General features: G+C 39.3%; 1 protein-coding gene across 3 annotated transcripts in view; it reads right to left on the reverse strand.

The window, feature by feature from the left end:
• Positions 1-26589, reverse strand: part of CLTC (clathrin, heavy chain (Hc)) — a 77023-nt gene that overhangs the window by 18025 nt on the left and 32409 nt on the right. For all 3 annotated transcript variants that reach the window (XM_011953671.1, XM_011953668.1, XM_011953670.1), the window contains 11 exons: positions 22218-22391; positions 17550-17747; positions 16566-16766; positions 13570-13722; positions 12664-12786; positions 11323-11460; positions 10917-11081; positions 10584-10764; positions 8059-8222; positions 2879-3004; positions 1820-1962 (listed from right to left, as the gene is read on the reverse strand). In XM_011953671.1, coding sequence (XP_011809061.1) covers positions 1820-1962; positions 2879-3004; positions 8059-8222; positions 10584-10764; positions 10917-11081; positions 11323-11460; positions 12664-12786; positions 13570-13722; positions 16566-16766; positions 17550-17747; positions 22218-22391 — 1766 coding nt within the window. The remainder of the gene's footprint in view (positions 1-1819; positions 1963-2878; positions 3005-8058; positions 8223-10583; positions 10765-10916; positions 11082-11322; positions 11461-12663; positions 12787-13569; positions 13723-16565; positions 16767-17549; positions 17748-22217; positions 22392-26589) is intronic.

Raw genomic sequence — 26589 nt, forward strand, 5'->3', positions numbered from 1 at the left:
AAGTGATCCTTGGACTCAAAAGATGATTGAGTTGCCCAAGAATAAAAAGAAGATATATAAGGCTATTTTCACTCTCCCAGATTTATCTGCTATATGATATACCTACCTGCTTACATCTGAATAAAAGATTAGAGAGTCACACAGTGTCCTTTCTTTATAACATGCAAAATATCTAGACCTTAGGAAATTTTGTTTATGGATAGAATGGGGAGGTGATATTATATAGGCCAGATTATCTGAGAGTTCTTTCAGCTCTTAACACAGTTAACACACAGCACTGCCTACAGCCAAACCCTAAATACATACTGGGAATAAAATCTGGTAGCTTTAGAAGCTCTGGGTTTAATGGTTGTAGCTGTCATATAAACACTCCATCAAGGAGCACAGTTTTGCTATACTATAGCTTGTTTTGGTAGTCCTGATGACCATGCCTTCTTTTATTTTTATTTTTATTTTTATTTTAAAGCCAGGGTCTTCTGTTGCCCAAGCTGGAGTGCAGTGGCGGGAACATGGCTCACTGCAGCCCTGACCTCCTGGACTCAAGCAATCCTCTCACCTAAGCCTCCCTAGAAGCTGGGACTACAGGCACAAGCCACCACGCCTGGCCCAAGCCTCTTTTACCAATGATTTAAACATTAAAAGCAGCCAAAGAAAAAGCATTATTCTGTTATTTTGTCTATCAAATTCACATGGTTATTATGAACACTGCCATTAGGGAGAAGACAATTTTAATAAACAGAGGCAAAAATCCAGCTCCTATAAACATGTGTAATCCAAGATGTGCCATGTCAACTTAAGGAATAAAAATTAGCTAAGGCATATCTAGACTAGTGACTTAGAGGTGAATCTAGCTTTTCACAATATAATTTGTCACTTAAAGACTAAATTATCTAACGGTAACTGCCATTTGCTTGGAATATGCAATAAGATTATTTTCAGGTAATAGATTTAAGACTCAACTGAACCTCTTATTAAATGTTAAATTGTTATGACATGAAATTACTTGAAACTAGGCTCAAACCTTTAAGTCAGTATTAACTGTATATCTCTATTACCCTTAAATGCAAAATTTTTCCATGTTTGAAATATTCTAATATAAATTCTAAGAATATAATTAGTAGATCACCTATACCAACTCAGGTTAAAATGAAATCCCACAGACTTTCTTAATTTCTTCTTATATAAACAGCAGACCTTCCCACTAGCATACCACCTCACCAACCTCATTTATATCAGTACTTCCTAAACACTAGTTCCTCAAAATGTTCCAGCTAAAAAAAGACTTCACAGTCTGTAAGTTTTAGAACCACTTACACTATATTCTATTGGAAATCTATATTATCATGTATTACCATGTTAAGGTACTATAAATTAAACATCAGTTGAATTCAAGAGTTGCACAGGGAACTCTTTTGCCTCATACTTAAATAAACACCACGCTATTTGTTTTTATTAAGCAGCTTTCTCAGGTTGGAAACACCACACTATTGATCAGTAAAGAATTAGTTGTTAAATACATAGGTGACTTAGTACATAGTTTATATTAAAAACACATAAAGTCAAACCACATAGCTGTAATTATAAACATGCTAAAAAAAGGATCAACCAGGTTAACAGATTTGCTATGACAGCTATAATGTTTCAGAAAACAGATTTTTTGGGGGGCGCTATTAGCTAGCTTATCACCTCTACGTGAGTTGTCTTCAGGAAATTATTCTCCACGTTTTTTTGAGTAGTTTTGGAACAAATGACTACCTATATTTTTATCTATTGCCATGCTAAGAAAGAGTAACTTATCCCTGTTAAAATGGTACTACACCTGTTTCTTTTTTCAACCTCAGCAACAAGCTCATCAGTAGAGAATTGACCTCTTACAACAAGAATCAAGTTTTTTATGACATCTTCAGAACAGTCAACATCAAGTAATCCTCCAATAACCACAGGAAGTCGACTTGGATTCACCTGTGGTTAAAAAAAAGCAGAAGAATGTCACTATGTTACTAAAAGCAAAGAGGAATTAGAAAAAATAAAACCATTTATCTCTATCGCTTTTAAGCTCAGTTTTTCTTTAAGTTCAATTTTTAAATTCAGTAATAAACTGAGGGTCTAAATTTGCAACTAGATAGAGGAATTTAGCAGGAGGTCCGGCTAAAAACAAGACTTCATGGTTTAATAAGTATTGAAAGCACATATACTATATTCTCTATTAGTTACCCAAGCATTGTTTCATATGATGAATAAATCCAAAGAAACTACAGTCAAAGATGACTATGCAAGACTATCTAATTAAAAGGCTCCCATTATAGCAATACTGCCTGTTTCTACAGTTAGAAGGTGAAGTATCTAATAGCTGTATTTAAGATGGTTTGAAAACTCTGCTTTGGAGTCTAGGGCTTCTACACGGATACCTCAAGGCCTATCAAGTTAGTAGGGCCCTAGGCCACCCAACTTTTTCAACAATAGCAGTTCTATTCTTATATTTTACACACTTGGCATGCATTTCTTTTCCCCTTCCCTGAGTCGGCTTGCTAGGAAAGCATGTAGAATTTTAATCCAAGAAAGGATTCTGCTGGGGAAAAAAGTATTAAAAGTAGCTGGGCATGATAGTATGCACCTGCAGTCCCAGATACTTGGGAGGCTAAGGCAGGAGGATTGCTTGAGCCCAGGAGTTTAAGGTTAGAGTGAGCTATGATTGTGCCACTGTATTCCAGCATGGGTGACAGAGCAAGACCCTGTCTCAAAAACAAAAACAAAAAAACCCACGTTAAAAGCTGCAGACCACTCTTATTGAGCACAGAGTTTCAAAAGGATTTCCAGAATATGAGAAACAAAATCTATAGTTAAGATTATACCTTTACATTACCTACATATTACTTACCTTCTGTACATATATCTCTATATACTTTTGAAGATTATTTCTATATAAATAGAGCACCAAATCATGGACAAAGTCAAATCGATCACACACAATGATAAGTGGTAGCTGATCTGTTAGTTTCGCTTCCTGAAAAAAAGACAAACAAAAGGAAGCTTTAATTTTCTCCTTCTATGAGGTATCGAATCTATGTAAAATATGAGAATCTGTTCTACACTAACAAGAGAGGCTCACACAAGCATGGCTCTTCTGTTAAAGAAAGAACGTCCCAATAGTTGAGTGTGTACATCCCAGTTTCAGTAAATTTTTACTAAGCAATACTTGGATTCACACAGCAAGATACCAGGTCCTTCCCATACACACCCTTTACCAGAAAACAAGAGTAACAAATTAAGATACCTGAGCCAGCAGTGGCTCTCAGATGAGAGCCACTCATCTGAGAGTCACCACACTGGGACTTTCATTGGTAGTAACACTTCCACTGTATTTGAAATCAACTTAATAACTATAGTCACAATGTCAAACATATGGCATAAATGGCTCACATTTGTTTCAAACTAATGATTTTCTATCCCTCCCCACATCCAATCTAGACAACCAGTCTCCAATACTCTATTATAACAAAGCCTACAAGGAGCAGCATGATGGTGACTACATGTGGCCATAAGAACCGCCCCCTACCCCCAAAAAAACCCAGCATTTAAAGAAAAGACCTCTTTAAATTGCCAACTGCTTTTACCATTCCATTACAGATACCAAACTACAATCCTACTTATAGATTGACATAGAAGATGTTACAGACAGGTAAGTAAAACCTGTACTGGGCATTTACCTGATACATGTCCTGTTACATTCCACAGACATAAGGTAGAGCACAAAAAACAACAGTTTCCATCAGGAATTCATTTAAACACAGTGAAACATTCCTCAATAAATGATTCCTCTAACATAGTCTACTAGGGAAGCAGAACTAAGCAGGGTAGAACTTCCCCCAGTGATGGCCACTAAGAACATTATTTTCAAGGTTAGAATAAAATGGCTCCTGAGACTAGGGGATATTAGTTACTCAATTATAAATAATACAAAGACTAGTCTATGAAGTGTTCCAAGAACACCAAGGTAAATCTTAATTTTAATTTAGCCATCCTAAATTAAAAAATAAAAATGTCTGTAAAGCTGCACATTTTCCACATTAAGGAAGGTTTTCTAAAGCAAGTATTGTTTAACACCATGGAAACTCTGCACTAATAGCTGTTACAATCATTTCTAGAATCTGTCTGCATCTATCTATGCAAAAATTTTAGTATGTCATGTTTTTCCTACTAAATGAACATCAAGAAAGTATGGATCAACACACTAGTCATCTTACCTACACACATAAAATTTTTTTTTATCTTTATCACTTACAAATAATCTAGGATTACTTACTCTATTTTCATGCATAGGTGTTTAAACTTCTGTGGCAAATAATTCCACTTTTGTGGAATACTAACTGTATTCCAAAAGAAAATTTCAGATTTAAAAAGCAGACAAAATCTAGGTTATTTTCTTGAATGCTAAAATTTGCACATGATTTTATACATGGTAGAAATGTTATTAACACTTTAATAATATTAAATTACCTACTAAATGTTTAATTAACCTCCAGTTATAATGGTTAAAGATTTTAAGATCAAACTTGAAATTATATTAACATAGTCAGAGGTTTTCTTCAACATAAATTTGTTCATTTAACAAATATTTATGAGTACCCAAGTATCAGACTCTGTTCTTAGTTACTGGAGATACAGCAGGGAACAAAGGAAGCAGAGTCCATTCTCTCAAGGAACTTACATTCTAGTGGGAGGAGACGTTCACAGTGGTGTTATAAAGAAAAACAAGCAAAATGGAGTAGGAATGGGTTCTATTTTACACAAGGCAACCTGAGACATCCTCTCTTATGACACATTCAATCAGAAACCCAAAGAAGGAAAAAGAGAAGGTCATGAAAGAATAAGTAGTACAGGGCAGAAGCAAAGGCCCTTGGGCAGGACAGGGTTGGGGGAGTTCCAGGAATAGCAAGCAGGCCAGTGTGGTTGAAGCTAAACCAGGAAAGAAGAAAAAAAGAAAGGTAGAAAATAAGATCAAAGGTAGCAAGGAGCAGATCATGGGTCTGATGAACAGTTACATGCTTTCTACAGAGAGTTTACAGTTCTACAAACTTAGGGCATAAGCCACGTGATGCTAATGACACAATTTTATCCTGCTCACAGGGTACCTTAAAGGAGAAGCTATGTTCTACCAATCTCTTTATTCCTGGTGTCTAACACACAATTGGCACTCGAATAGTCAAGATCAGAGTCAACGGTATTTTTCTTATGACACAGGGTTTACTTACAACACCAGTAAATTATCATGTAGCTAGTACCTCTAAAATTAAGTTTAATGACAGTGGTAAGAGGCATCGTAACCATGTCCTACAGGTTAACAAGGAATCTATTATGTTCATCCTCAACACTGGCATCAGAGGATAAATGTGATAGTTGCATCTTAGTATTGAGCTCCCATCTCAAATTATGTAGACATAAGACACTAAATTCACCTCTAATCCTGGCTGGAAGTAAATTCCTTCAAAGAATCAGGTACAAATTGATATCAAAGAGAAATAAATACCTGCCTGACAGAAATCCCATTTAAGCTAACTCCACCTTTTTCCAAGGTTTTTTTTTTTTTTTTTTTTTTTGACGGAGTCTCGCTCTGTCGCACAGGCTGGAGTGCAGTGGCCGGATCTCAGCTCACTGCAAGCTCCGCCTCCTGGGTTCACGCCATTCTCCTGCCTCAGCCTCCCGAGTAGCTGGGACTACAGGTGCCCGCCACCTCGTCCGGCTAGTTTTTTGTATTTTTTTTTTTTAGTAGAGACGAGGTTTCACGGTGTTAACCAGGATGGTCTCGATCTCCTGACCTCGTGATCCGCCCGCCTCGGCCTCCCAAAGTGCTGGGATTACAGGCTTGAGCCACCGCGCAAGGCTTATCACTTATCAGTAATAGTTACTACCGCAACATCTATAATATACAAGGTACTTGATAAATAAACATAGCTTATGGTTGAAGAAACTGAGGCTGAGGCACATTCATTAACTTGCCTGAGGTAACAGCTACACATATACTGAATGAACAAACAATGGCTAAGTAGAATTTGAAACAGGTCTGACTGACTCAAAACCTCATAATCCACATCCACACCCCTACTATATCAGGCTTGCACCTAATTCACAAGTGTAGAAGGGAAGTCGTCATCCGATTAGATCCCATGGGATATGCAAACCTAAGGCAGTACCATCCTAGTACCCAGAGGATTATTTTTTATTTCTTTACTAGAGGATTTTTTTAAAGCTCAAGAATGTGATAATTAAATGATAACAGTTAATTTCATTTTGCCTTCCATATATATGTAACTCAAATATTAAAATCCAAAGCTCAAGAAGTTACAATTTAAGCATAAAAGCTGAGGGCTCAATAAAAACAAAAAGAAATCATGTAAGAATCTGGTAGTATTAACACAGGAACAGAAAACCAAATACTGCATGTTCTCACTAGTAAGTGGGAGATAAATGATGAGAACACATGGACACAGAGAGGAACAACAGACACTGGGGCCTACTGAAGGGTGGAGGATGGGAGGAGGGAGAGGATCAGGAAAAATAACTAATGGGTTGTAGGCTTAATACCTGGGTGATGAAACAATCTGTACAACAAACTCCCATGACACAAGTTTACCTATATAACAAACCTGCCCATGCACCCCCCTGAACTTCAAAGCTTAAAAAGAAAAACAACAAAAAAACCCCAACACCCCCTGCCTCCAAAAGAATCTAGTAGTAGTTTTTTGTGTGTGTGTGTGTGTGTGTGTGTTTTATTTTGGAAGGAAATAGTAATGATACTCACAGAAGGAAGTGAATCAGTATTATGGGTACACTAGTCAAGCATAGAGTATCAAATCTTTCTCATCTGGAGGGGTTTTTTGATACCAGAAAGTTTTGGTCCAAACATAGCATACTGGCTAGGTTACCCAGAATATTCATGATGGCCAAAGACATTATAAAGCTACACTTTTTTGAAAAGTGTATCTTTTAATCTAAAATATAGACCAATTTCAACATTTTGACTACCTCATTACACTAAAATCCCTAAGGGTTTTGCTATTTCATCTAGAGCCCAGGTAGTAAATTCTTCAAAAGAACAATCTGCCAGTGCAACCACAGGCACAAATGATGATAGTCTGGGAGCAGGAAAAGCCTACTTTTCATACTGTATTCTACAATAAACATTTTGGTTTCACTTGTAATTTAAAATTCTTCCAAGACAAAAAAATACTTCAGAACTTCCTGTAAAGTCTCAGGAATCATTTTATATATATATATATAAAATACATACACACACATAATAGGCTGTGAGGGAGCAGTAATCTAAGTGTTCTGTAGTTTTCCTGGTCTTTTATAGATAGCTATCAACTTTAAAGGCTTTATTTCCCTCACAAAGTAACTGGTAGTTACAAGAATAAAGCTAAAGCTAAGTTAAACATTAAACAAAATTAACTGCTCTTAGGGATCTTCTAGAGTTCAGAATGTCTGGACCATTACTCCTCCCTGCAACACAGGTGGTCCTTACTTCTCTATAACTGATTTCATGTGTCACAAAGCTGAGCGTTTTGTTTGATCGTCGTACCTTTAATTTATGAATTATATATGAATAATATTTTAGTTTCTAGAGTTGGGCAAACTTGATGAAAGAGGTAAGCCTATACATTCCTTAGATAACAGATCCCTTTGTCTACCATAGACTCCTCAAAATGGTATGAAGAGCAAGCTGATGTTAATATTCAAAAGCCTAAATGATTCTCAAATGACATTGAAAGTATACAACCACTTTTCTAAATTTTTCCATCCAAAATTAAAGGAAATTCCTTTGAAATAGTGCTTTTTTTTTCTTCTTTTAAACAGATGGTCATTCTTAGTCACCGATTTCCTTCCGTATTTCAAAGGAAACCACAGAGTATTATGTTTGGAAGAAATAATCCAGCACACAACTTAAGAATGCTAACAATTTCACATTTAGGGAAAAAATATTTTTGAACTACGACCAAACCCTTGTAGAACTGCTAAACTGGAATCCAACCAGAAAACACGTTACTCAAAACCACTTACCTTAAGAAAATTCTTGACTCGCTCAGGATCATAGCAATTGCTTTCTCTACAGATTCTTTCTACTTCTTTGATTTGCCCAGTCTTGCAAGCTGCCTGAATATATTTAAAGTGCACATCTGGGTCCTGGCTAAAGTTAACAATGGATCCCAGAAAATAAAAGAGACCTTTGAAGAAACAAGTAATTACAATTAAGCATAGGCACACTTTTGAGAATGACTGAAAAGCATTTATGCAATTAAAAAACTGTTACATTGAATACTCCCAAATATAAGTTGGTTGCTTAAAAAGCTCGATAAAAATACTAATTATTCCATTAATCAGATCAGTAAAATGGATTTGCACTTTAATCCTAAAGAACAGACAATTCAACCCAATGTTGCCTTTTTTTCTTTTTTATTGAGGCAGGTCTCTGTCACCTAGGCTAGAGTGCAGTGGCATGATCATAGCTCACTGCAGCCTCAAACTCCTGGGATCAAGCAATCCTCCCACCTCAACCTCCTAAGTAGCTAGGTGCATGCCACTATGCCAGGCTAACTTTTGAGAAAATGTTTGTAGAGATGGGGTCTTGCTGTGTTACCCAGGCTGGTCTTGAATTTGTGGCCTCAAGCAATCCTCCTGCCTTGGCCTCCCAAAGCACTGGGATTATTAAAGGCATACACCACTGTGCCCCTATATGGGAAATTTTAAATGAAGACCCCAATACCTGGTATTTTTCAATATGCAGTTTATAGGAAACATACAAAATAATTTGGGAAGAATTTAGTGCAGTATTGTCCACAAGAACTTTCTGCAATGATGAAAATCTTATCTTTGCCCCCTGATATAATAGCCACTAACCACACATGGCTATTAAGCACTTGAAATGTGGCTAGAGTGACTGAATAACTAAATATTAAATTTTATTTAATTTTAATAACTTTTGATGTGAATAGCTGCTATATGTGGCTAGTGACTGCTGCACTAAACAGTATAAATTTAGTGCATAGTTAACATTTTGAAACTGTGAAAATTAAGAAAACTAGTAGACTCTCTTACTCCTTCTCAATAGAGCACTACTACTACAAAGAGGAGAGAAAGGCAATTGAGGACCAGAACTTAGCCACCCAACGGTGATTACGTTAGTACCCTGCATAGCAGTGGTTCTCAACTGAGGTGATTTTCCTCACAGATGACACTGGCAATGTCTGAAGACAACTGGTGGAGCTGACGCTACTGGCATCTAGTGGGTAGAAACCAGGAATGCTGCTAAATATTCTACATCTACACGAATACCCCTCTACAATGATTATCCAGCGCTAAATGTCTATAGTACTAAGGTTAAGAAATTCTGATGCCGGGCGCGGTGGCTCAAGCCTGTAATCCCAGCACTTTGGGAGGCCGAGACGGGCGGATCACGAGGTCAGGAGATCAAGACCATCCTGGCTAAATACAAAAAACTAGCCGGGCGAGGTGGCAGCGCCTGTAGTCCCAGCTACTCGGGAGGCTGAGGCAGGAGAATGGCATGAACCCGGGAGGCGGAGCTTGCAGTGAGCTGAGATCCGGCCACAGCACTCCAGCCTGGATGACAGAGCGAGACTCCGTCTCAAAAAAAAAAAAAAAAGAAATTCTGCTAAATAGCAACAAATCACAAAATGCCCTTGGTGAGAATCACCTGCTATTGTAAGAGTCAGACATATAAGCATAAAATGTTATTATACTCGATCATTAGTACAGATTGAGTATCCCCTATCCAAAATACTTGAGACCAGACATGTTTCAGATTTTCAACTTTGGAATATTCGCTTTATAATTACCTGATCAGCATCCCTAATCTGAAAATCCAGTTTCTGAAATGCTCCAACAAGCATTTCCTTTGAGCGTTATGTTGGTGCTCAAAAAGTTTCAGGCTTTGGTGCATTTTGGATTTTCAGATTAGGGACACTCAACCTGTATTTTCATTTTTGCAATTTCAACACCACTACATATTTTTCTCTTAAAATTCTACCTTTCATTCATCTATAAAAATATCCAAACAGATGGTCTTGTTCACTGCATATCCTGAGGATCCCACATAAAAGGGCCTTGACAACATTTATTGAATAAAAATTAAAATGTCCCATAGAACAAATTTGTAGAAAGACAAAATTTCTAGGTCGGGCGTGGTGGCTCAAGCCTGTAATCCCAGCACTCTGGGAGGCCGAGATGGGTGGATCACAAGGTCAGGAGATCGAGACCATCCTGGCTAACATGGTGAAACCCCGTCTCTACTAAAAAAATACAAAAAAAACTAGCCGGGCGAGGTGGCAAGTGCCTGTAGTCCCAACTACTCGTGAGGCTGAGGCAGGAGAATGGCGTAAACCTGGGAGGCAGAAGCGAGATCCAGCCACTGCACTCAACCTGGGCGACAGAGCGAGACTCTGTCTCAAAAAAAAAAAAAAAGAAAGAAAAAGAAAGAAAGACAAAATTTCCAATAGCCTGATCATAAGCATACCTCTTCTTGGCTATCTTAAGTACTTTTTTTTAAAAACTCAAAAACCCCTACTTACCTTCAAAACTCTTGAAAGATTCAAAAAGTTCAATCAGAGACTGAGTTGACAGTTGTTCATGATATTTAGAAGCCACTTGAACACAGATCTGCAGATTCTGACGAATGTTGGCAGACAGCATGGCTCTGAGACATTCTAGGGAGTCTTCTACTGATAAGGAACCAAAGTAGTTGACTAACCACTACAAGATAAAATAAATGAATGAATGAATGAATGAAATAATGTTGAACCTCATGGTGGTATGAAATCATTAATATTTAGTACCACAAACACATTTTCAGTGTACCTATTAATCACAACTAACACCATCTATTAGGTAAGAAACTGAAATACCTCAGGGTTAAGAAGATGGGTGTGAACCACTGCACGTTTTATATCATACAAATCAGTGAAGTGTTCTAATGCACGCTGCAGTAGGCCAGCCTTTTCACACAGTTGAGCAATGTGAGCCCGGTCATAATGTGTGAACATCTGATTGCCTAGAATAGCATCTGCAACCTGTAAAACCACAAACAAGGAAAGTTAAATGTCCACTCCATTTATATGAGTAATTCAATATCCATTACGGATTCAGGTTTAATAGTGAACTGTTAAAGAAGGTACAAAAGAATATTATAATAGCTAAATTTTCTTGTATAAGGAGTAGGCATCTCAGTAGCTTTGCATGACAATCTGAGATGCTCTGCACAACCACTAAAACAATGTTGGAAATATGTCTAAAAAGCACTAAAACACATACTTGAGGCGCATGCATAAGGTTCATCTCAAGTAACCGCGTCTGTAAAGGACCTTCAGATGGGCGATTATTCTTCAGAGCATCAAGCAAGAATGCAGTACATTGCTGAATTAGATTGTACTCCATAAAGACATCTACAATCTACAAAAAAAATAGATTTAAAAGAAATTGTTTTAAGATCCTATGGAGAGTAAGTAGACAAAATTATGCACGAACTCTTTCTTTACCTGAGAATTTTATTTGGACAATATGAACACTTTAGGAACAAATTTTTGTCCTCTAGAGAACACAGTTATTTTCAGTTCTGATAAAACCTACACAATATTTCAAGATATTACATAATAGCAGAATACAATTGAACCAATAGACCTTTATTTTATTATTTTATTTATTTTTTTGAGGCGGAGTTTTGCTCTTGTTGCCCAGGCTGGAGTGCAATGGCACGATCCCAGCTCACTGCAACCTCTGCCTTCCGGGTTCAAGCGATTCTCCTGCCTCAGCTCCCAAGTAGCTGGGATTACAGGCATCTGCCACCACACCTGAATTTTTTGTTATTTTTAGTAGAGACAGGGTTTTGCTATATTGGCTAGGCTGGTCTCAAACTCCTGACCTCAGGTGATCTGCCAACCTCAGCCTCCCAAAGTGCTGGGATTACAGGCGTGAGCCACCATGCCTGGCCTGACAGACCTTTATTTTTATAAACTTTTGAAAATCAATAGCATAAACAATATGAAGGACTCTGACTCATACTTCCAAATGCCTCTCTTCCCTCTCCCCACACCCAGTGGCAACCACTATCTTGTTTTATCATCCCCATGTATTTTTCATATTTTTAATACATATACATCTCTAAATAAGATGTTTGTTTTGCATGTATTAAAACTACATGCAGAGGGTTTCATACTGTCCATTCTTTTGCAACTTGCTTTTTTTTGCAAGGCATTTGAGGTTGATCCATATAGAGTGACAAAGCTTTAATTTCTACAAACTGTAAGTTTTCTTTTTTTTCTTTTTAAGAGAGTCTCACTCTGTTGCCCAGGTTGGAGTGCAATGGAATGATCACAGCTCACTGCAGTCTGGACCTCCCAGGCTCAAGCTGTCCCTCCGCTTTAGTCACCTGAGTAGCTAGGACGACAGGCATGTGCCACCACACCCAGCTGATTTTTAGATTTTTTGTAGTTACAGGGTCTCACATGTTGCCCAGACTGCTCTTGAATTCTTGGCCTCAAGCAATCCTCCCACCTTGGTCTCCCAAAGTATTGAGATTACAAGCGTGAACCACCACGGCTGGCCCCCACTCTCCGTTTCAATCAGCTTCTACAAAATATATTGTAATCACATTACCTGTGTGATGTCAGCAAGAGGCTCTTCATCTTGAACTAACATTTGGGCAAACTGCTGTCCCTGATCTGGACTGATTCGCATTACATTTCTCAGCAGAAATATCCAATCTGGAGTGTATCCAACCTACAAACAAACAAAGACTCAAATGCTGCTCCTAAGTTTCAATTTTATAGCATTTAAAGACTTTTTCTACTATAAAATCTTGCTAATATGGAACTACTCATGAAAGCACAAATTCATTTGCAATTTAAGGTGCCCAGTTAGACCTTGATGATGACATATTTGAACAAACACCTGTCAATTTTTATAACTGGCTTATCCATTTTCTTTCTTTTTTTTTTTTTTTTTGAGACAGGGTCTTGCTTCGTCATCCAAGCTGGAATGCAGAGGTGCAATCTCGGTTCACTGAAACCTCTGCCCCCTGGGCTCAAGTGATCCTCCCACCTTGGCTTCCTGAGTAGCTAGGACCACAGGCACATATCACCACGCCTGGTTACTTTCTTGTATTTTTAGTAAAGACAGGGTTTCACCATGTTGCCCAGACTGGTCTCAAACTCCTGAGCTCAAGTGATCTGCCCGCCTTGGCCTCCCAAAGTGCTGGGATTACAGGCGCAAGCCACCACACCTGGCCTGGCTTATCCATTTTCAATAAATGAGTATTTCAAAAGTTTGTTCTAACATGTTAAACATGCCTGCTATCTTAAATTCTGATAAGCCATGCAACAGTAATTGTCTCAATTTAACAAGTATGAATTTGATATGAGGGGTAAGAGAATTTTTATACATTTTAAAGTAAATCAAAATGAAAGGAAATTCACTATTAAAGTAATCAAGAGTTAATAAAGGCTAATTTCTCTGTCAATGCTTTGATGAATTCATGCTGAGAATTTGTTTCATTGAACTCACTTTTTTAGCATATAAAACAATCTTCTGGACTTGACCTGTTTCTGCAAAGCACTGAATGACTTTATTTGGGACGTTAGCCCTTAGGTACACACTAAGTGCCAATGTAGGGTCCACAGATTTCACAAGATCACCCAGTTCTTCAGAACATTCCAGCTGTCCAAAGGAAAAAGAGATTGTTTAGTGATTGATCAGCAACTGTTTTAGAAATGAGCAGTTGACACTATATCCACTATAAGTAATAACTAGTATGAGAGGTACCTCAGTTTCACAGAATATATTATAAATATGCAGGGGTTGTGGCTGGTAGACTCTTAATCTTGTATTCACATCAATGTCTCAGTAGAATTCTCCACAAATCTTATTTAAAGATAAAAAGCTCACCTAGACTGCAATCTTATAGGTATTATCAACTACCTTGTTAGGGATTTAAGTACTTTAAAGCAGAATCTTGTACCTCTTGTACTTCCAACTACTAAGAATATTCAGATATCAGACTCACATCACATGGCCCCAATTTTTCAAAAACAAAAAGCAACTTTTTTTTTGTTTTTCTTTGAGACAGAGTCTCACTCTGTCACCCAGGCTGGAATGCAATGGCGCGATCTCGGCTCTCTGCAAGCTCCGCCTACTGGGTTCACGGCATTCTCCTGCCTCAGCCTGCCGAGTAGCTGGGACTACAGGCGCCCGCCACCACGCCCAGCTAATTTTGTTTTGTATTTTTTAGTAGAGACGGGGTTTCACAGTGTTAGCCAGGATGGCCTCGATCTCCTGACCTCATGATCCGCCCGCCTCGGCCTCCCAAAGTGCTGGGACTACAGGCATGAGCCACCGTGCCCGGCAAAAAGCAACTTTTAATGTAACGTTGTCAACTGAAAATTTGATATTGAAGTAGCCAGATGAGGTTTACCATAGGGACAGTTATTAAATCCCAGTGTAACCTATATATGTGTGAAGGATCTAAGCACCACTATCTTCTTTTTTTTTTTTTTTTTTGAGACGGAGTCTCACTCTGTTGCCCAGGCTGGAGTTCAGTGGCCGGATCTCAGCTCACTGCAAGCCCCGCCTCCCGGGTGTTACGCGATTCTCCTGCCTCAGCCTCCCGAGTAGCTGGGACTACAGGCGCCCGCCACCACGCCCAGCTAATTTTGTTTTGTATTTTTTAGTAGAGACGGGGTTTCACCGTGTTAGCCCGGATGGTCTCGATCTCCTGACCTCGTGATCCGCCCGTCTCGGCCTCCCAAAGTGCTGGGATTACAGGCTTGAGCCACCGCGCCCGGCCAGCACCACTATCTTCTTGACTTGGAGTTAAGCTTATAGGGCAGGAAGGACACTCTTAAGAATTTTTAGGTGGTACACAAGCAAATCACCGTCTTCTGTGTTATTCAGTCTGCCTTACTCATTGAGCTGCCTAATCTGGAAACTCATTTCCTAAGAGTTCTGGTTTACATACCAAAGTTGACTTTCTACTTTGGAGACTAACTCTTATAAATGATATTTAATGCCAAAAATAGAAAGTTGTATCAGAGTCTATAATCTTAACTGAACATGCTAATGAATAGTTGATTAATGTCTCTTTTATTAATACCACAAATGGTCCCATATTACTGTTCACAGAAAAGGGTAATGACACCTAAAAAGCTTTCACCCTGTTACATAGGTTAACTCAGTTACCTTGGCTGTTCTCACCCTCCCTTACCTTCTTAAAAAATAGTGTGTATTTATTTAATAGGGTCTCTCTCTGTTGCCTAGGCTGGTCTCAAACTCCTTGCATCAAGTGATCCTTGTGATCCTTTTGCCTCGGCCTCCCTAAGTAGTGGGATTACAGGTGTGAGCTACCAAACTCAGCCCTGCCTTATCTTAATCAATTAGGATGCACCTCAGATACTCGCTAGTGTGGCTATTCTTCATCAGAGACTCCTGTCCAAGCATCCCAAATCTGATAAACTATTCTCTAGTATCTTAAAAGATTGCCAGAAACTGGGTCAAGAAACAAGGACTTAGAATTAATAATATAAAAACAGTACTAATATATACTAATGCTGAAAGAATAATAACATTAAATGTTATTCACTATTCAGAGTGCTTTAAACAATACTACTTCAGTTCTTGACAATGGCAATTCCATACTACAACTTTGAGGAGAAAGGTTTTTTTAATATGGTGGTGTGAAAGGAATTAACACTAATGGACAGCTAAAACTTGTCTGTTATCTTAGAAACAAAAAACACCCTTTGGCTATTTCTCAGTCACTATTCCACATAAGGAATAATGTGCTTAGAAAAACGTACTACCATTATATGCTCTCTGTAAAGAGAAATGAGTAAGTACTGAGTGAACATAAAAGGCATCGAGAAGACCTACAGTAAAGAAAGCTAGTTAACATTTAGAAAAGGTTCATATTTAAATCAATTTCAAGAAACCAAGTTAAATATTTTTCCATGTAACACCAACTAACATTCTGTGAAATCACTGGGAAACAGTATCTCATTGCTAATTAGACAGCCATCCTGTCTTATTAAGATCCAACTTTTTTTTTTTTAAGACTGAGTCTCATTCTATAGCCCAGGCTACAGTGCATGATGCACTCTCAGCTCACTGCAACCTCCACCTCCTGGGTTCAAGCAATTCTCCTGCCTCAGCCTCCCAAGTAGCTGGGATTACAGGTGCTGCCACCACGTCCGGCCAATTTTTGTATTTTAAGTAAAGACGGGGTTTCTCCATGTTGGTCAGGCTGGTCTCAAACTCCCAACCTCAAGTGATCCGCCTGCCTCGGCCTCCCAAAGCGCTGGGATTACAGGCATGAGCCACCACGCCCAGTGAAAAAATACATATATTTTCAAAAGGAAATAAGTGAACCCATCTTATGCAATGTATGTTTTCGTTCTGTTTCTACCAGCAGCAATGGAGACATTTTGGTGCAGCCTAAATGATTTTAACTTGCTAATATCATATTTAATGCAATCAAAGCAAGATTATGTCAACACAATTTAATGTACCTTATCTTCTTTTAACCATTTCTCCAAAAGCTGTTTTCGCCCTTGCTGAAGTACAGGCCTACAAAGCTCTAAGGATTCGTATTTGTTCAGCTGTCCCTGGTCCAAAAGGATACCAAAGTACTGAAGTAGAGGAGAAGTTTGACCTGGCTGGGCTGGGACACTCTGGAACCGACGGATAGTGTCTGGAGTACGAAGAATACCCTTTAAGAAGAAGAAATGTTAAACACACTTCAAAAGTGATCCAAACATCACACTAATCGCCCCACAGAGATCAATCTCTTAGGTCAATCTTAAAGGAATTAACCCATCTATTAAAATGAAGTTTCAAATCTTCTCCATCTAGAGTAATTATTTAGTCACTATCTTTCATACCCCTGGTTCAATGTTATAAGATAATCTAGAATCAAAAATAGATCAACTTAAATTACAATGTCAATGTGTAAGAGAATAGTTATAATCATAACATAGTTATAGCTAGGTATTATCCCAAGTTCATATTAAATTAAGTACAAATTTCATAATGAATATTGGTCAGGAATGTAAGGTGTTAATTCAGTCCACCATAAACCAACATCAAAAGTGATAAGAATAAATTCAGCCTAATTTTGACAGCTCTACCTACCAAAAAATCGGACAGTATTTATTTCATGTCCAACTTATGGAAATAAAATCAGTAACCATCATCTATGAGGTCAAATAGTATTACACCTAAATAACTAAACATTATTACATCTATGCAAATCAAAAGCTTGCTAGAACTACATATCCTTCTAACAATCTGGGTTTTAAAAAACTAATCAAATCCAGAGAAAATTAACCAAATCTAGAGGCACTGACAAGGAATTCTACTAAAGGAAAATGTAACCCAAATGTAATCTAAAAACAGTTTCTCTGTAGAAAGCTGGTTCCTTTTCTAGCAATATGAGAAACAGAATATTAACAATGGATTAATGTCACGACAACTTCATTTTCATAACACTTTACCTTTGGTGCATTAGCAGCCACCTTTGCTGCCTCTGAGTAATTTCCCTGGGCAAAAAGAGCATTAAATTTCCGGGCAAAGAGTTCTTCAGCACCGGCTAAGTTGTTACGTACAGCCATTCTCAGAGCCAAATCAGGATTTTGTAGAACATTGGTGATGTAAGGAATTATGTTTTCTTCTTCCACACACACTGACAGAACCTGCAATTTAAAGAATAAAATATAGCTGCAATGTGTTCATTTTGATACAAATGATACCAAATCTATTTAGAACAGGTTAATACTGAGTCACAAAGGTAATGAAATTGTGACAGCTGTTTTCTTGCTGCCATTAAAAAATAAAAGAAAGGAAGGAAGGAAGATAAGGAGAAAAAAAATTAAGGAGATTTGAAAACAAGTATCACAGGGTGCTAGGCCATTATGTGGTTCCTAAAATATGGCTATTCTATAATCTAAATAACTTCTTACTTCATTGTCCAAACTAACTGCTTTGATACCATCTATTCATTCTTAACACACTCAGTATCAAAGATTAACATTCCCACTTAATTGAGCTCTGAAAGACAACTCCACATAATTTAAAACTTCCTGAGGACTTCAATCTTGATAACCTACAGAAAATGACGCTGAAGAAGCTATGATATCTAAATGACATTTAAGGTTCACTTGCAAGTTGTTTAAGGTATATTCCTTTGAATTTTAGGATTTTTTTTTACAAGAACTTTTCAGTAATTTTTGTTAATTACATTTTCATTCCTAGAGACCAGATTATATACTCAGTGAAGGGAGGGACCACTGAATCCTCAAGCAGCTAACATAATGCAAGGAACATGGTAGGTGCTTGAAAAAATAGGCCGGGTACAGGGGCTCATGCCTGTAATCCCAGCACTTTGGGAGGCCGAGGCAGGTGGATCACAAGGTCAGGAGTTCAAGACCAGCCTGGCCAATATGGTGAAACTCTACCTCTACTAATAAAAATACAAAAAATAGCCGGGCGTGGTGGCATGCGCCTGTAGTCCCACCTACTAGGGAGGCTGAGGCAGGAGAATTGCTTGAACCCAGGAGGCGGAGGTTTCAGTAAGTCAAGATGGCGCCACTGTACTCCAGCCTGGGTAACAGAGGGAGTCTCAAAATAAATAAATAAATAAATAAATAAAAATAATAATATCACTAAAGGCCAATTTCTAATTGCTTGTTTGCAAAAGTTACCTACCCTCAAACTTCCTTAACACTCAATGCAACAGAACACTTTCTGGCTTGCCCCAAAAGCTAACTACTGTCAACCGCCATAGAGAAAGGGAGTCCTTCTCTACCCATCCATCCCTTTCCCCAGTGTAGAACTAGTCATATGCCCTAGCTTATAAACTACTCATATTACCCGTAACAGCACTTCTCAACCTAATATAATTGTATGTTTCTCAGACACCGTTCACATGAGGAAAAGGGGCTTCTCTTTGTTTAATTGTATTACTAGCAATGTGCAATTAGTGTAGCATAAAACACATTTAATTTGTTGAATAAATGAATATAGGAAATGGCTGTCCCCAAATCAATAAGAATTGAAAAATACTTGAGAACTCAGTGAACCAAACAGATAGATAGGTAACAGTCTGCCCTGCCTATTCTACTACTCCTTTCAGGGAAAATTAAGAAATTTTAACCTTCAAGATTTTATTTCTACAGGTCCGACCTCCATCCTCAAGGCTTATTTAAAGGAAGTAATAATTACTTTCTTTATAGTTATTTGCATTCCTGAGCCCCAACCTTAACTTAAATCTTACCTCCTATAAAGAATGAGAAAGATAAACAGAAAATCCAGTTCCAATTACATTTTCTGAAGCTTCCTATTGATTGCTGCCTTAGGTTTCCCCAAATACTGAATCCACAGTTTCATCCTTATCATAAAGACTGTTTTAGCAGATTTCTAGCAACCAGTACTTAATAAGATCTCCTACAGGGAACAGAAAAGGTTCCAGGTTCCAGTGTCTTCTAAAGTACTCAGTTCTATCAAATTCAGAATTTAAGTCAGATGTTGACTATAACATCACTTTACTTGATTTTGCTTTTTCAACCGATAGAAGCCACATATTCATCCCTTCAGGGAATACGCCGAGTTAGTAGACTTTAGCGAAGAGTAAAAGAAAGCCCTAAGGTTACTGTAAATACCTCTTTACTCAAAGTAGCTGGCACATAAAATTTGGGAGGAAGGGAAAGTAACAATCAACAAGTTCCCAGAATTAGAGTTATGAACACCAAGAATGTATCATGAAATTGTTTAAGGTACTTTAGGTTAAGCGTTATCTTAAAACAGCACAACAGCAGAAACAAAAACGAGCCAGGTGTGGTGGCTCATGCCTGTAATCCTAGCACTTTGGGAGGCCAAGGCAGGAGCATCACTTGAGCCCAGGAGTTCAAGACCAGCCTGGGCAACAGAGCAAGACCCTGTCTCTCTCTCTCTCTCTTTGAGACAAAGTCTTGCTTTTTGAGACGGAGTCTTGCTCTGTCACCCAGGCTGGAGTGCAGTGGCACGATCCTGGCTCACAGCAACCTCTGCCTCCTGGCTTCAAGCAATTCTCCTGTCTCGGTCTCCCAAGTAGCTGGGACTACATGTACCTGCCACCATGCCAGGCTAATTTTTTTTCGTATTTTTAGTAGAGACAGGTTTCACCATATTGGTCAGGCTCGTCTCAAACTCCTGACCCCAGGTGATCCACACATCTTGGCCTCCCAAAGTACTGAGATTACAGGTGTGAGATACTGTGCCCAGCCCTTTTCTTTTTTTTTTTTTTTTAAATTAAGAGTTAAAAAAAAAAAGGTCCCTGGCTTCACAACTTCATGGTTATTAAGTTATCACTAATCTACTTCACCAAAAAAGGCCAATATATTCTTGATTTTCCTCTTTTTTTTTTGGAGACAGAGTCTTGCTCTGTCATCCAGGCTGGAGTGCAGTGACGTGATCTTGGCTCATTTTTTGTAACTTCTGCCTCCCAGGTTCAAGTGATTCTCTTGCCTCAGCCTCCCAAGTAGCTAGGATTACAGATATGCACCATCATAGCCAGCTAAGTTTTTGTATTTTAGTAGAGACGGGTTTTCACCATGTTGGCCAGGCTGGTCTCGAACTCCTGAGCTCAGGCAATCTGCCCACGTCGCCCTCCCAAAGGGCTGGGATTACAGGTATGAGCCACTGCGCCTAGCCTTATTCTTGATTTTTCTAAGAGAGAGACTCACAACTGAATACCTGAAAGCTACTGAATTTTTAAAACTGCTTTTGTCCCAGACACTGACTGGTGCTAGAAATATAATTTACTAAAGACAATCCGTTTTTCTAATGAAGAACAGTGACTGTGACAGCTAAGCAAGCAATTTTAGTAAGTATGTTAAGTGTTATGAGGAGAAAGCCGTAAGTTAAGTTCTAAGAGTACAGAGCAGAAGCACCTAACCAGGTCTGGAGTTAAGGTGGGACATGGGTAGGTAGGGATGGACTCCCTTTCCCTAGAGGAACTGTCTCTTCATATACGTAACATTTTTCAAAAATTAACTGAATGAAGGAGAAACAAAACCCATCTACTTCCTTTGCTTATTATCTGGGAAAAATACTAATTTGGAAGAAAACGAGTAAAAGGCAAGACCAAAAGGCAAGACCAGTAACAGTATTAAGTTTTAAAATTTTTAGCCACTTTTCAGAAAATTAAGATACCTCCTGGTAAAATATTCTTATTCATATTAAAATAGGCCGTGCGCTGTGGCTCATGCCTGTAATCCCAGCACTTTGGTAGGCCGAGGCGGGTGGCTCACAAGGTCAGGGGTTTGAGAACCACCTGGCCAACATGGTGAAACCCTGTCTCTACTAAAAAAACAGAAATTAGCTGGGTGCGGTGACTCACACCTGTAATTGTAGTTACTCGGAAGGCTGAGGCAGGAGAATTGCTTAAACCCAGGAAGTGGAGGTTGTAGTGAGCTGAAATCATGCCACAGCACTCTAACTTGGGTGACAGAGCGAGACTCCGTCTCAAGAAAAAAAAAAGAAATTAAAATAATATGATGACAGAGAAAGAACCACTTGCTAGATGATATTAACAGGTTTTTCAAAAATGACAAATTTAGAACGGATAATATTTTTCCTACCAAATTGATTAACTTTCCAGGCATCCCACAAGAGGTACTGAAACACATCACCTTCTAACATGTAATAGTAATGCTTAATTAAGGAGCTAGGAAAAGGGATGTAGGTAGAATTCTTTTCCCTGTAGCTGATAATCGCTCTGCCTTGGAGAGATAACAGAAAACTCCTTAAAAAGAACAGTCTGTCAAATATGACCCTAAATTGTTTCTTTCCATGGAGAATCACTTCTTTTGACAGTAATGCATCTACACAGTCCTAGATGGCTATAAACCAGTTTCTCTGAAACAGGATTAAAGAGACACTTTGTATTCATACACATCTCTATTTTTAGGTATATATTATTTTACTTTTTTATCAGCTTACATCATGCTTTGATATATATTATTTTCTGATATCCAAAGTTACCATTTACTTTTTGGAAAAAAACTAACAGTAATGTGTTTATTTTCTATTTTATTATTTTTGGGAGTAATTTCTCAAAAGTACAGGATTGTTCCCAACTCATCAGGTTATCTTATTTTATTGCTTAAGTTTCAAGGTTTCCTTACTTGTCCCTTTCTGTTTACTCCAATTATTCCAGCTGTGGCTTCATGAGGTGCAGTAACAAAAATCGTTTCTCCACTGATTCTATTCATGTAGATGCAGGTACCAGTCTCAAGATCATAGAGGTGGATATAACCATACTTGGTTATCAAGAATACCACATCATGCTTTTCACTGATCTATAGAAAGAAAATCAACACTTTAGTGAAATAATGAATCTATAAACAGAAAATAAAAACATTCAGTCTAATTCCATTTTAGAGATGGTAAAATTCTAGAACAAGAGGGTTATTTGAAAAATTATAAGCTAATATTTAAAGTTTCCTTCATTTTTATAGCACATTTAAATATGGATCTCCCAAGCTCTTATATAACACAAGAATATGAATGAAACCAATAAAAGGAAAGACAATTCAAAACTTAGGATAGCACAGTTTACGTATTACAGGCATACCTCATTTTACCGCACTTTGCAATGCAGATGAATCTTTACGAATGGAAGGTTTATGGCAACCCTGCATCGAGCAAGCCTATGGGCACTATTTTCCAACGGCATGTGCTCTCTTCGGTGTCTCTGTGTCACGTTTTCATTAATTCTCACAATATTTCAAACCTTTTCATTATTATATCTGTTATGTTGATCTGTGACCAGTGATCTTTGATGTTACTATCGTAATTATTTTAGGGTGCAATGAATCGCACCCACATAAGACAGCAAACTTAACCGATAAATATTGTGTGTGTTCTGACTGCTCCAGCAACCAGTTGTTCTCCCATTTCTTTCTCTTTCCTTGGGCCTCCCTATTCCGAGACACAACAATAATGAAATTAGGCCAATTAATAACCCTACAATTGCCTCTACATGTTCTACCTCTCATTTTAAATCAAAAGCTAGAAGTAATTTTAAGTTCAGTGAGAAAGACATGTCTAAAGCCAAGATAGGCTGAATGGTGGGCTTTTTGACCCAGCCAAGTTGTGAAAACAAAGCAAAAGTTCTTGAAGGAAATTAAAAGTGCTACTCCAGTGAACACATGAATGATAAGAAAACCTAACAGCTTTTCTTGCTGATATGGAGAAAGCGCACTAGTGCAGTGGGCTTACAAATGTAATCCCAGTCTCATTTTCTCACATCTAAGAAAACGACCACAGACAAAGTCAAACTCTAGGTACTTGCCACATGGAGGTAATGTTTTGCACGCCAAAGAGAAATAAAACGATTCTACTTGTGAATTTATGTAACTATATAAATGAGCAGTTTTTTTCTCTTTTAAAATGTTATAGGACGGGTGCAATGGCTCATGCCTGTAATCCTAGCACTTTGGGAGGCCAAGGTGGGTGGATTGCCTGAGCTCAGGAGTTTGAGACCATCCTGGGCAACACAGTGAAATTCCGTCTCTACTAAAATACAAAAGAAATTAGCCAGGCATGGCAGCATGCACCTGTAGTCCCAGCTACTGCGGAGGCTGAGACAGGAGAATTGCTTGACCCTGGAGGTGGAGGTTGCAGTGAGCCGAGATGGTGCCACTGCACTCTAGTCTGGGCGACAGAGTGAGACTCCGTCTCTAAAAGAAAAATATTATACACAGCTGGATGCAGTGGCTCATGCCTGTAATCTCAGCACTTTGGGAGGCCGAGGTGGGTGGATCACTTGAGGTGAGGAGTTTGAGACCAGCCTGACCAATATGGTGAAGACCTGACTCTACTAAAAATACAAAAAAATTACCCAGGTGTAGTGGTGCATGAGATCGCACCATTGCACTTCAACCTGGGTGACAGAGTGAGACCCTGTCTCAAACAAAAATACAAATAAAAATGTTATATACTAGCCAGGTGCAGTGGTATGTGTCTGTAGTCCCAGCTACACAGGAAGCTGAAACACAAGGATCACTTAAGGTCAGGAGTTTAAGACCAGCCTGGGCCAGGCATGGTGGCTTATGCCTGTGATCCCAGCATGGGCCAGGCATGGTGGCTTATGCCTGTGATCCCAGCACGAGGGGAGGCCGAGGTGGGCAGATCACTTGAGGTCAGGAGTTCGAGACCAGCCTGACCAACATGGCGAAACCCAGACTCTACTAAAAATACAAAAATTAGCCAGGTGTGGTGGCAGGTGCCTGTAATCTCAGCTACTCGGGAGGCTGAGGCATGAGAATCGCTTGAATCCAGGAGGCAGAGATTGCAGTGAGCTGAGACTGCGCCACTGCACTCCCGTCTGGGCAACAGAGAGACTCAGTCTCATAAAAAAAAAAAAAAAAAGACCAGCCGGGGCAACACAGTGAGACATTGTCTCTAAAATACTTTTTAAATAGCCAGGTGTAGTGGTATGTACCTGTAGTCCTACCTACTCTTAGCTACTCTGGAGGCTGAGGCAGGAGGATCAATTGAGCCCAGGAGTTCAAGTTCAAGGCTGCAGTGAGCTATGATCACACTAAATGCATTCCAGCCGGGGCAACAGAGGGAGACCCTGTCTCTTTAAAGAGGGAGAGGGAGGGGGAGAGGTGGAGAGTGGGAGAGAGGGGGAGGAGGCCTGGCACAGTGGCTCATGCCTGTAATCCCAGCACTTTGGGAGGCCAAGGTGGGTGGATCACGAGGTCAGGAGATCAAGACCATCCTGGCTAACACGGTGAAACCCCGTCTCTACAAAAAATACAAAAAATTAGCCGGGCATAGTGGCGGGCGCCTGTAGTCCCAGCTACTCGGGAAGCTGAGGCAGGAGAATGGCATGAACCCGGGAGGCGGAGCTTGCAGTGAGCTGAGATCGCGCCACTGCACTCCAGCCTGGGCAACAGAGTGAGACTCCGTCCCAAAAAAAAAAAGAAAAACAAAAACAAAAAAAGAGAAGAGAAGGAAATGAAGGGAAAGGGAAAGGAAGGAAAAAAGATCGGCCAGGCGTGGTGGCTCACGCCTGTAATCCCAGCACTTTGGGAGGCTGAGGCAGGTGGATCACGAGGTCAGGAGATCAACACCATCCTGGCTAACACAGTGAAACCCCGTCATTTTGTATTTTGAAAAAATACAAAAAAATTAGCCGAGCATGGTGGTGGGCGCCTGTAGTCCCAGCTACTCATGAGGCTGAGGCAGGAGAATGGCATGAACCCGGGAGGTGGAGCTTGCAGTGAGCCGAGATCCTGCCACTGCACTCCAGCCTGGGCGACAGAACCAGACTCCGTCTCAAAAAAAAAAAAAAAAGAGATCAAACCAGCTACAGCATTCTCTTAAGCCAAAGCCTAATCTAGTGTTAGGCCCTAACTCTCCTCAATTCTGTGAAGGCTCAGAGAGGTGAGAAAACAACAGAAGAAAAATACGAAGGTAGCAGAAGTTGATTCGTGAGGTTTAAGCAAATAAACTATCTGTACAATATAAAAGTGTAAGGTGAAAACCAAGTACTGATGTAGAAGCTGCAGCAAGTTATATGGAAGATCTAGCAAAGATCATTGAAGGTGGTCACACTAAACAACAGATTTTCTCTACAGAGAAGTCAATGCCTGGCTTTAATGGACAGGCTGACTCTCTTATTAGGAACTAATGACGCTGGTGACTTTAAGTTGAAGCCAATGCTCATCTGCTATTCCAAAAATCCTAGGACCTTCAAGAATTATGCTAAATCTACTTTGCTTATCCTATAGAAATGGAGCAGCAAAGCCCTGATGACAGCACATCTGTTTACAGCATGGTTTACTAAATATTTTATGCCTACTGTTGAGACCTACTGCTCAAAAAAAAAGATTCCTTTCAAAATATCACTGCTCATCGACAATGCACATAGTCATCCAAGAGCTCTGATGGAAATATACAAGGAGATTAATATTGCTTACACGTCTGCTAAGACAGCATCCATTCTGAAGCCTATGGATCAAAGAAGCAATTTTGACTTACAAGTCTTCTTATTTAAGAAATATATTTCAGGCCGGGCGTGGTGGCTCAAGCCTGTAATCCCAGCACTTTGGGAGGCCGAGACGGGCGGATCACGAGGTCAGGAGATCAAGACCATCCTGGCTAACACGGTGAAACCCCGTCTCTACTAAAAAATACAAAAAACTAGCCGGGCGAGGTGGCGGGTGCCTGTAGTCCCAGCCACTCGGGAGGCTGAGGCAGGAGAATGGCGTAAACCCGGGAGGCGGAGCTTGCAGTGAGCTGAGATCTGGCCACTGCACTCCAGCCTGGGCGACAGGGCCAGACTCCGTCTCAACCAAAGAAACAAACAAAAAAAGAAATATATTTCATAAGACCACAGCTGCCCTGGATAGTGATTTGTCTGATGGATCTGGGCAAAGTAAATTTAAGTGAATCTGGAAAGGATTCACCACAGTACATTTAAGTAATGGTGAATCTGGAAAGGATTCATCATTCTAGATGTCATTAACAACATTCATGATTCAT

The sequence above is a fragment of the Colobus angolensis genome, unplaced genomic scaffold (assembly GCF_000951035.1).
Source record: "Colobus angolensis palliatus isolate OR3802 unplaced genomic scaffold, Cang.pa_1.0 Scaffold37, whole genome shotgun sequence".
Taxonomy (NCBI): Eukaryota; Metazoa; Chordata; class Mammalia; order Primates; family Cercopithecidae; genus Colobus; species Colobus angolensis.